We start from the raw sequence: 12,130 nt of genomic DNA, 5'->3' as shown, positions 1-12,130 counted from the left end.
TAAAGTATTGATTTATTTAGATTAACATAGAAAAGGCCATGGAAACGGAAAGTTGTCAACCCAGGAGACATAACAGGAATTTGACAACTATTTGCATATAAAATTCCAGGACAGAAAAGAATAGACTATGAATTCTAGGGTTAAAAGGGTGATAATAAACATTAGTGACAGGTCCTGAGTAGGGAGAGAGAAGTTGATATGAAAGGTGAGCTCAGTTTATTCCCTTCAAAACATTAACCAAATTCAACTGCCAGATGAACTTTACATATACATTTCTATCTAAACCTAAAGGATAGTCTTCAATTGTCAAACCAAGAACCAGCAAGAGTTCAAAGGTTAAATCTTCAATTTGACATCCTATTTTCATGTACTTTTTTACTTCTTTTATATTATCTCAAAAATCATTTTCCCAGTATAAATACTTTAAAGTCTTTGGTTTTGTTATATGTATTTTAAAGGCTAAAAGTGTTCATATTTTTCTAAACATTTTTTTTTCTTACATCATATATGGGGATCTCACATTTTCCCAAGATGCTTCTTAAATATTCCTATCAAATGCCAAATCTGTTAAGCCATTTGTTTATATAAGTTATGTCCTCTAATGTGTTCCAAAAATTCCTAAAAATAAGTTTCTGCATCTCATTCTTATGAAAACAACTTAAGAGGATTTTATTAATATAATTCTTTCCTAGAACATTGCTGTTTCACATATAAAGACCATTTCCATTTAGTCAAACTGACTCCAACATTTAATATTTTGTAGATACAAAGTACATTAGTTCACAAAAATCTTTTTACAAATTTCATTTTCATTTCTTATGACAGTTTATCACTCTATATGTGTATGTGTGTATATATAAAATATTTATATGTAAATATAGACACACATCCTGTATTTCTCTCTTTTATATAAGAGTCATCAGTATGACCCAACATACTAACCTCCAAGAAGACAGAGACAGACATGCCTGGCATTGAACAGGATCTTAAAAAAAGCCCCTGATCTCTAAGCATCTGATGACACCATTGACAACATCACTATAGACCATTTAAGCTATTGGTTGTGGCTGTTATTGTTCAATCGCTAAGTCATATGTGACTCTTTGCGACTCCATGGACTGCAGCATGCCAGGCTTCCCTGTCCTTTACTATCTCCCAGAGTTTGCTCAAATTGAGTCAGTAATGCTATTTAACCATCTCATCCTGTCGCCCTCTTCTTGTGTGGCCTTCAGTCTTTCCCAGCATCAGGGTCTTTTCAAATGAGTTGTCTCTTCACATCACGTGGCCCATGTATCAAAGTTTCAGCATCAGCCCTTCCAATGTATATTCAGGGTAGATTTCTTTTAGGATTGACTGGTTTGATCTCCTTGCAGTCCAAAGAACTCTCAAGAATCTTCCCCAGCACCATAATTCGAAAGCATCAATTCTTCAGCACTCAGCCTTCCATATGGTCCAATCTCACATCCATACATGACTAATGGAAAAACCACAGGTTTGACTATATGAACCTTTGTTGGCCAAATGAGGTCTTTGCTTTTTAGCATACTGTCTAGGTTTGTCAGCTTTCCTTTCAAACAGCAAGTGTCTTTTAACTTCATGGCTGCAGTCACTATCCACAGTGATTTTGGAACCCAAGAAAACAAAATCTGTCACACTTCCACTTTTTCCCCTTCTATTTGCCATGAAGTGATGGGACCAGATGCTATGATTTTAGTTTTTCAAATGTTTTTCAACAGCTTTAAGCTGTTGGTAGGTTCATGCAGTTAAAACCTCTTGCTTCAGAGAACTAACTGGAGTCTAGAATGGTTAGGTACTTTCTGCAAAGTCATGTAACCAACTGGTGGAGGAACCAGGGTCAGAACCTCTTCTCCAGGTTTCTGGCCCCATGTTCACTACACCAGACTGCTTCCTGAGAAATCACTTCAATTTAACAACTTTCACCAAAAGTAGAAAGGCCAGAAATATGAATTGTGTTACAACCCCTGCCTTCAAGAAATTTGGAGACTTTCTGGAGAAAAATTCACACAAAAACTTATGAGACTAATAACAAGACAACATTACTAAAGGAAATAAGACCAAGGGCCAAAATTTACAATATAGACTTTAAGAGCTATGGAACAAGAGTAGAATTTGTGATGAGCTTTAAAAAGGCTGGCAAGATTTAGACAGGAAATAAGGAATAAAGAGAGAGATGGTGAGATGCCATCAGCCAAGGCAAGAGTGAATAAAATATGGGAAAACAGTACGGAAATCAGTCTGACTAGGAGAACACAATATTTCATTTCAATAGACATGATTTATTCCAGGCCATCTAAAAGGAAATTGGAACGAAATCTGGAGGATTTAACTATTCATAATGAAAATCTCATTTAGCAGAAAGCCTAGACTTTAAATTACAAGACTAAACACATTAAATTTCCCTGAGTCCTAAAAAATTAGCAGCAGATAGTAGACAAACTTCTGAATCCAAAGATTTATAATCACACAGTGCTTGCAAAAGTAGTAACAATTTAATCCTGCTTTGTCATCTTGTCATGTCAAAAGATATTTACTAAGTGTCTCCTACGGCCAAGACAGTATTCTCAAGAACCAGATGCTTATTTCAGATATTCTGGGATGTTGTCAAACTAGAACATTCAGTAAGGTTCCACATAAAGTTGTGCTTAATGTTCCAGGCAAAAATATGAGGCACAGAAACTGTATAAAAATTGAGGTCCTCCACGTTAACAGTAGCCCAGGAGATTGCCTGTATGGAAACCAAACACCATTCTAAACCAAGAAATCACTGGTTTATGTCTCCAGCTGTTTCAAATTTTTGCTTTTACTCTGATAGCAGCAACAGAAAACCTGCTGTATTCCACTATGTAGATGGGAAAAGTCAGTCCTTAAAAGCTGCCTAGCTCATACTTCAAGAGAGTGACGTCGTTCAAACTCATAACTTATACTGTGACAACTGTACTCTAAACTTTAGCTCCTACATTGGTAGCATACTACCATTTGCTTAAGCAATAAGGAACTCTATCTCCACCCATGAATGTGGTAACTGTTCCTGTCACACTTGTCTTTCCAGTGTCAGGGCTTCCCTAGGAATCACTCACCTGCACAGATCTGAAGGTAGTAATGAAAGGCAACATGATATGATAGCCCGGTCCACTGGGGCTAGTTAGTAAAGCTCCTCCCCTGCAAAAAGATGTTTCAATTTGACAAGATTATAAAAAGAGAAATTCTCTTTTCAAATCTAAAATGCTGTAATAAATATTCACTCTTACTCATGCTATTGATCTACTAAAGCCTCACTAGTATGAGTTACTCGTGATGAACAACTGCTGGTTCCTACAGTATCTGTCACACCTACAAAAGTGCAAAGATAAAATTAAACTGTTAACATTACACCTTGTTTCATAAGCTCTACCAACCACACCTCCGGGTCTCCAGCATACTCTCAGGTATAAAGATTCTCTTTGGTCTTTAACCTTTTGAGAAATACTTGTGGAAAAAAAATTTAGCTGGTTCTCGGTTGATGTACTTTAATTGTACATAACACAAGCCAGATCAAAACATAATACATTTAATCACCGGGCTGGAAAAAAAAAAAAGATAACACAAACTTCCAAGTAAGGAGAAAATTTCTGACGCTCACGATTCTTTTAATCTACCTAGAAAGCAATTAAAATATTGGGGGCAATTAACATATACACAACACTATATATAAAAAAGGTAAACAACAAGGACCTACTGTATAGTACAAGGAACTAAACTCGGTATCTTGTAATAATCTATAACATAAAAGAATCTGAAAAATATATAAACATATATATGTAGAACAATCACTTTGCTGAACACTTAAAACACAACATTGCAAATTATACTTCAAAATGTCTTTTATGAAACAAAAAAAAAACTGGGGCCATAAAGCCTCTATAAAATCAACAACAAAAAATTAGCATAGAAAGATGAAGAATAAAGAGATAAAACTATAAATCAATATGTTATAAGCATAGACATGATCACCAAATTCTGAAATGTAAGAAACATGACACCACACCCTGGAAGTTATAAAAAGGAGGCAATTTGGATGCAACTATAAAAAAGAAATCCCATATTATATAGTGAATAGTAAATTCATAGAACTTAGCTTTCTATCTTGAAAATATAAACAGATTTGCAAAGAATTCATAACAAATAACTAAGAAAAGATTAGTTGCTTGAGGTCCATCCCTAACTCTTTGAAACCCACACCTTGAAATGTTCTTTCTTTGCCTTTACTATCACTTTTTTCCATTATTCCAAATTTTTAAATTTCAAATTCATTGAAAGAAATAGTTATATGCTGAACTAGATGGAAATACAGACTAACCTGTCATTTTAAAAATGCTAGACTCCCACCCACACTTACTATTTCTAAGACTCACGGTGGATCTAAAAGCGGAAAATATCAGTTTTAAGGGAGGATGGGTGGAAGCCAGCAAAAAGTTGAAGCTCTTTCAAACACACCATTTCAAATTTCCCCAAACTGTCATCTGTCTATATATAAAAAAAAAAACTGGTGGTAACTACGTTGAAGGAACAGCTATTCATCTCAGCTAGAGAGCAACTAACACTTCACACCATTCCTTTCCACGTGAAAAGAAAGGGAAAGGCTGGGAAGATAGTCTGTCACATCCTGTGCTTGTCTCTCAAGGTCCAGGAATTTAGCAACTGTCATGGTCTTCACGGCCTTACAAGCCCAAACCAGACGCCAGAACCTTTTAAAGAAAACAACAAAAAGCTAAGAAACAACCACAAACAGGACCCAAGTTTCTAAATAGCATCTACAGCTGCAAACAGGCAGTAAAGCTGTATGCAATTTAACAATGATTTATCCACCTCCTCAGCTACAGGTGGAGTGACCACTGCCTTCCACCCTTCATTTTTTTCCTACAAATAAGTGGGTTTACTGACTATTAGGAACAACTGTAGGGAGTCTTAATCTCTGCATAGCACCGAAACTGTCCAACTGTCTACAAAAGCCTGCCACAACCTCCAAATTCCCTAGGGATGCGACGAAAATCACTTTCTAGGACTAGAAAAAGTTTCCTGAGAACAATTTCCTAGACTCGAATAAAAGTCTCCCTTCTACCTGTTCTAGAACCTGAGCTGACTGCACGTGCCGCTCACCTGTAGTACACGGCCAGGTGTCCTTCCTCGATCTTGTGGATGGAGGCGTAGAGGAGGACCACCACCAGACCCACCACTCCAGCCACCAGAACTCGGGCTTGAGTCATATTCATCCTAATTCCTCCTGCATGCGGATGGAACGCAGCCCCAGCCACTTGAGTGACAGGCCCACCACCTCTGGTTTCCACCTTCCCCCTCGCGACCTGGCGCCGTGCCGCAGGCCGAGCTGAGGAGTCCTATGCCCCCTTTTCCTCCTCGCCACCCTCCTCCGCTCGAGCTGGCCAGTGAGTCGACACGGCTCGGGCCTGACAACCCCTCCAGACGACCGCTCCTCCCCGCCCAGCGGAAGGCACTAACTGAGAGGGGAGCCAGCCGAAGACTCCGGACGGAGGCCGACCCCTCGGCCGGGCCTCACTAATCAGTGACGCATCGTCCCCGCCCGCACGTGGAGCCGCCACCAAGGCCGGACCAACCGCCGCCAACAGCCGGCCCCGCCCACCCGCGGGGCAATGCGGCTGCGCGGACACGCACGCCGACGCCGCGCCCTGCGACTAGAGACGGGGAGCGAATGGGACAAAATTCTCCAAGCCGCTCGCCGAGAGATTTCGCGCGAAGGTGCGTAGGGTCTTCTCTGTGTGCTGTTGGTTTCCTGCTCCGGAAGAAAAGGGAAGTGGGCTATTAGGAGTAAGCAAAGTGGCAGAGGAAAGAAGGCATCTGAGACAAGGGAGTGGTCAGTTTGTCCTTGTGCAAAGACATCTATTAAGGTGCCAGAATGCTGATCCAGTGAGGGCTTTATGAAGACCATCCAAGCAGTAAGAACGGAATGAACTAATAAGCACGCAACCGTGGGTGTGTGTTGGGAAGGTCCTTCAGGAAGACTACAAACAGTGAGTATTTGAACTTCCTTGAAGCCTCTGTGATGGAAAGGAGTGAGATATTAGGCTAGGCCCTGATTTTGAAAGGCTCAAATGTGCTTTTCTGCAGGGAGGGGAAATTGGATGGCTAGAGAATAAAGACAAGCTTTCTTTTCACTACTTTTCTGCCCTTTTAAGTTATTCATTGTTATTTAGTCACTAAGTCGCGTCTGACTCTGCGACCCCATGGACTGCAGGATGCCAGACTTCCCTGTCCTTCACTATCTCCCAGAGCTTGCTCAAACTCTTATTCATTGAGTCCGTGATACTATCCAACCATCTCATCCTCCGTCTCCCCCTTCTCCTACCCTCAATCTTTCCCATCATCAAGTCTTTTCCAGTGAGCCAGCTCTTCACATCAGGTGGCCAAAGTATTGGACCTTCGCCTTCAGCATCAGTCCTTCCAATAAGTATTCAGGGTTGATTTCCTTTAGGACTAGGCTGGTTTGCTCTCCTTGTTGTCCAAGAGACTCTCAAGAGTGTCCTCCAGTACTGTAATTGAGAGTATCAGTTCTTTGATGCTTATCTTTATGGTCCAACTCTCACATCCATACAAGACTACTGAAAAAACCATAGCTTTGACTACATGGACCTTTGTCAGCAAAGTGATGTCTCTGCTTTTAGTGAAAGAGTAAAGATAGGAGTGAGATAGATGAGTATAAGGGAAATAAGGGCAGCATATTAGAAGAGGTTGGGCATTAATCATGTAAGCTTTGAAAGACTAGCAGTGGGACCACAAATAGACCAAATAGACTAAAGTTGGAGGGCTCTGTAACCTCTTGGGTAGGGAAGTATGAGAATGCAATGCTTCTGGGTCAGTGAGTCTACAGAATGGCTCAGAGTGGAGACAGGAGACAGGGAAGCCAAGTGGTTAGTAAACTGCAGGCCCAAGGTTTCACTAGTTGTAACTGGTGGAAATGGAAAGAGGTAATAGAGTCAATTCAGATCTTCGTTAAAGCAAGCCCTCCCAGACAACTGTACCTTTTCCCTTCAATAAATGCACTTATTGGATCATCCCTTTGACTTTTACACCTAGGAATGTATGGGACCTTGTCTGTACTAGATAAATGTTAATTGCAGAGCTTAGCTATTTTGACCGACAAAAAGCAAAACAAATGAAAAATTGTTTGCTTCTGTTTTTTGGATGAATTATTGTAGCTTTCCATAGTATTGCTTGAATGAAATAAGATATAATCCACAATTGAAATTCAACTCTGAAAACTTATCAGCAAATAACAAATAAGAGTGGTCAACTCATGTATCAAAAGCATATCTGAGGTGATCTCACTGTAACAGGCTATTCTGACTCATACCACTTGCCTGTATCACACAGATCAAGCTCTCCTGAGGTCACATCAGCCACAAACCATAAAAACAGTCCTGCCCTATACCAGATCTTCTATCACTTATTATAATGATCTGGAATGCAAAAGTAGGAAATCAAGAAACACCTGGAGTAACAGGCACATTTGGCCTTGGAGTAAGGAATGAAGCAGGGCAAAGGCTAATAAGAGTTTTGCCAAGAGAACGCACTGGTCATAGCAAACACCCTCTTCCAACAACACAAGAGAAGACTACACCTGGACATCACCAGATGGTCAACACTGAAATCAGATTGATTATATTCTTTGCAGCCAAAGATGGAGAAGCTCTATACAGTCAGCAAAAACAAGACTGGGACCTGACTGTGGCTCAGATCATGAACTCCTAATTGCCAAATTCAGACTTAAATTGAAGAAATTGGGAAAACCACTAGGCCATTCAGGTATGACCTAAATCAAATCCCTTATGACTATACAGTGGAAGTGAGAAATAGATTTAAGGGACTATATCTGATAGACAGAGAGCCTGATGAACTATGCACAGAGGTTCATGGCATTGTACAGGAGACAGGGATCAAGACCATCCCCATGGAAAAGAAATGCAAAAAGGCAAAATGGTTGTCTGAGGAAGCCTTACAAATAGCTGTGAAAAGAAGAGAAGCAAAAAGCGAAGGAGAAAAGGAAAGATTCCCATTTGAATGCAGAGTTCCAAAGAATAGACAGGAGAGATAAGAAAGCCTTCCTCAGCAATCAATGCAAAGAAATAGAGGAAAACAACAGAATGGGAAAGACTGGAGATCTCGTCAAGAAAATTAGAGCTACCAAGGGAACATTTCATGCAAAGATGGGTTCGATAAAGGACAGAAATGGTATGGACCTAACAGAAACAGAAGATATTAAGAAGAGGTGGCAAGAATACACAGAAGAACTGTACAAAAAAGATCTTCATGACCCAGATAATCACAATGGTGTGATCACTCACCTAGAGCCAGACATCCTGGAATGTGAAGTCAAATGGGCCTAGGAAAGCATCACTTCGAACAAAGCTAGTGGAGGTGATGGAATTCCAGTTGAGCTATTTCAAATCCTGAAAGATGACGCTGTGAAAGTGCTGCACTCAATATGCCAGCAAATTTGGAAAACTCAGCAGTGGCCACAGGACTGGAAAAGGTCAGTTTTCATTCCAATCCCAAAGAATGCTCAAACTACCGCACAATTGCACTCATCTCACATGCTAGTAAAGTAATGCTCAAAATTCTCCAAGCCAGGCTTCAGCAATACGTGAACTGTGAACTTCCAGATGCTCAAGCTGGTTTTAGAAAAGGCACAGAAACCAGAGATCAAATTGCCAACATCCACTAGATCATCAAAAAAGCAAGAGAGTTCCAGAAAAACATATATTTCTGCTTTTTTGACTACGCCAAAGCCTTCCATAAACTGTGGAAAATTCTTCAAGAGATGGGAATACCAGACCACCTGACCTGCCTCTTGAGAAACCTGTATGCAGGTCAGGAAGCAACAGTTAGAACTGGACATGGAACAACAGACTGATTCCAAATAGGAAAAGTACGTCAAGGCTATATATTGTCACCCTGCTTATTTAACTTATATGCAAAGTACATCATGAGAAACGCTCGGCTGGAAGAAACACAAGCTGGAATCAAGGTTGCTGGGAGAAATATCAATAACCTCAGATATGCAGATGACACCACCCTTATGGCAGAAAGTGAAGAGGAACTAAAAAGCCTCTTGATGAAAGTAAAGGAGGAGAGTGAAAAAGTTGGCTTAAAGCTCAACATTCAGAAAACTAAGATCATGGCATCTGGTCCCATAACTTCATGCGAAATAGATGGGGAGACAGTGGAAACAGTGTCAGACTTTATTTTTGGGGGCTCCAAAATCACTGCAGATGGTGATTGCAGCCATGAAATTAAAAGACGCTTACTCCTTGGAAGGAAAGCTATGACCAACCTAGATATAGCATATTAAAAAGCAGAGACAGTACTTTGCCAACAAAGGTCCGTCTAGTCAAGGCTATGGTTTTTCCAGTGGTCATGTGTGGATGTGAGAGTTGGCCTGTCAAGAAAGCTGAGCACTGAAAAATTGATGCTTTTGAACTATGGTGTTGGAGAAGACTCTTGAGAGTCCCTTGGACTGCAAGGAGATCCAACCAGTTCATCCTAAAGGAGATCAGTCCTAGGTATTCATTAGAAGGACTGATGCTGAAGCTGAAACTCCAGTACTTTGGCCACCTCATGCGAAGAGTTGACTCATTGGAAAAGACCCTGATGCAGGGTGGGATTGGGGACAGGAGGAGAAGGGGACGACAGAGGATGAGATGGTTGGATGGCATCACCAACTCAATGGACATGGGTTTGAGTAGACTCCGGGTGTTGGTGATGGACAGGGAGGTCTGGCGTGCTGCGATTCATGGGGTCTCAAAGAGTCGGACGCGACTGAACTGAACTGAACTGATACCAGATCTTTTATCACTTATTATAATGATATTTAGAAAATTCTCATTTCAAAAAGCCTTTAACAATAATTTCATTCCAAACACTCTTACTGTACTGCCTGTGTTAATTTTTCTGATCTTCCCATTTTGCTCAATATCTTCCAAGCAACAGGTACCCAATAAATGTTTACTGATTAAAACCGTCTAGAACTGGAAGAAGCAAGAGAGAGACAGCCAGTTTTAACGGCTGGTAGTCAGAATGTCCATATTCAGAGAAAGAGTAGTAGCAGCTGACTAAAAAGTTAGGCGAAGACAATCCCAAGGTCTCAAACTGAGATGACTGGGAAAATGACAGTTAACAAAAATGGGGATGGGTTAACTAAGACAGCAGTTTTTAGGACATGGTATAAGCATAGTTTTTAGAAACAGATAGTCATGACAGACCATCTCAGGAGCAAAGACTGTATTAAAGAAGCTACCCAATACTGCCTTTACCGTAAGTCTGTTTTATTCCTAAGTACACTAAAAGCCTGTTATGTTACTCTGTGCTCCAACTCTGCTTCATGGAACCTTCACATTTTCTCAAAGCATATTCAATTATTCTGCTACAATCTGATTTTAATGAATAGAGATTCAAAAAGTAATTTAAAAACTGTTTAATACACAAAGTGAAAAACCGTCTAGAATACAAAAACATTTCACATTTTTTAAACAAGTAATACCTTCTAAATTATTTAACAGACGATAGATCCACAATCCTTTATCTGAAACCCTGTCTGCGGCCATACCATCTTGAAGGCACCCAATCTCATCTTGAAACCCTTGGTTTCAATTCTGATGCTTCAGAATTATGAAATTTTCAGATTTTAGAAAGGTAATTCAGTGCATATACCAGACTACATAAACATCAGGCAGGGTCTGTGGCAGCACCCTCCCCCAAACAATCAAATACAGTAATATTTCTGCAGCAAAAGAAAAGAATATTCACACTAAATGGGATAAGTAGACTCAATGTCAGTTCTCGTTGGATGTGCAAGCAGATGAATTTTGTCATCAATCTTATGAAAAATCTTGTTTGCAAAGAGTTTTGGATTTTGGAATTACAGATAAGGAATGCAGATCTTTATAAATTTGTATGACAAGACATGAAAGATTCCTTAAAAGACCCATTTTTACAAATGAAAACACATAAGCTTTCAAATACATTATAAATTAACAGGCATCTTCTTTTTGATATTATTAAATGTACATCTTAAATACATATACACATAGCACACTTAACAAGATTTGGAAGAATCAGTTGGTATTAAAGGCACAAATGCACAGTCCCCTTCATAGGAAAGGGATACAATCAAATGTGCAGTAAAATGGAAAATGGGATCAAACTCTTATGATGCTGGGAAGAGCACTGTTAAGTGCAACACAAGTACAACACAAGCAGTCTCTTCCACAGAAACACAGGCAAACACTTTTTACTTAGAATACATGTTGAGATTTTCTTCTCTGTGTACATTATTTTGGCCTTATGCTCAAAAGTTAAATGTTGAAAGAATCAGTTAAGTAAGTAATGTTTTACCAGGTTTGAAGACAAATGGATTTAAGTCCACTGACATAAAATTCTATCTGTTCAGAGGTTAAAATTACCCAGAGTCAAATATTATGCTATAAAATCGTGTGGAGTTTCTGATCATAGTCATTTCTTCCATTGACTGGTATTTGAAGAATGGTTTCATAGGAGAAAAACAAATGTCCAACCTGTGCAGCAACAACTTCATAGGTTTCAGGAGAGTCACTAAGTGGCAAGTCATTCTGTTAACCAACTCCAATCAAGACTCTAAAACCAGGCATGAAAAAGTTAACCATTAGATGTTGACTCTAAGCGATAGATATATGGGTGTTCATTTTCGCAAGTTTTCTGTTTCTTTGGAGATTTTATAATCAAAGTTGAAAAACCAAAAGTACAAATAAGTTACAATTAAAGAGTTTACCTTAATTTCTACTAACAAAAAAAAATTTCAGAGTTTTCAGATAATTGAAGCAAATAATGAAAGAGGAAGTAACAAAGAATTAATATGAAGACTAAATATAGTAAAAGTTAATCCAGTAAATATTTTATTGTAGTTTCTCCAAGTTTTAACAAATCAATAATTCATAGCAATCAAATATTCATAAAAACACTTCTGTTAATAACCATATTAACATTATTCATTTTGCACACAACAGTTAACTATATTTGAATTACAGTACAAATTATGTCCCATCTTACTGGAGAAAACTGACTG

The 12,130-nt window shown here is 39.2% G+C and overlaps 2 protein-coding genes across 4 annotated transcripts in view; both read right to left on the bottom strand.

Annotated features, from left to right (window-relative positions):
• ERLIN1 (ER lipid raft associated 1) overlaps positions 1-5,645 on the bottom strand; it is a 37,432-nt gene extending 31,787 nt beyond the window's left edge. Inside the window, exons 1-3 of one of the 2 annotated variants that reach the window (XM_043475746.1) lie at positions 5,515-5,645; positions 5,158-5,281; positions 3,099-3,180 (exon numbers count right to left, since the gene is read on the bottom strand). In XM_043475746.1, coding sequence (XP_043331681.1) covers positions 3,099-3,180; positions 5,158-5,270 — 195 coding nt within the window. In that variant the 5' untranslated portion in view covers positions 5,271-5,281; positions 5,515-5,645. Of the gene's footprint in view, positions 1-3,098; positions 3,181-5,157 lie in introns of both variants that reach the window. The other variant, XM_043475745.1, reaches the window with a different exon arrangement.
• Positions 5,646-10,489: 4,844 nt separating this feature from the next.
• CHUK (component of inhibitor of nuclear factor kappa B kinase complex) overlaps positions 10,490-12,130 on the bottom strand; it is a 38,581-nt gene continuing 36,940 nt past the window's right edge. The window contains exon 21 of one of the 2 annotated variants that reach the window (XM_043475742.1): positions 10,490-11,682. In XM_043475742.1, the coding sequence (XP_043331677.1) occupies positions 11,653-11,682 (30 nt within the window). In that variant the 3' untranslated portion in view covers positions 10,490-11,652. The remainder of the gene's footprint in view (positions 11,683-12,130) is intronic. The other variant, XM_043475743.1, reaches the window with a different exon arrangement.

The sequence above is a fragment of the Cervus canadensis genome, chromosome 8 (genome assembly GCF_019320065.1).
Source record: "Cervus canadensis isolate Bull #8, Minnesota chromosome 8, ASM1932006v1, whole genome shotgun sequence".
Taxonomy (NCBI): Eukaryota; Metazoa; Chordata; class Mammalia; order Artiodactyla; family Cervidae; genus Cervus; species Cervus canadensis.
Note: the sequence above shows the minus strand (reverse complement) of the source record. Positions and strands in the feature narration are given on the sequence as shown.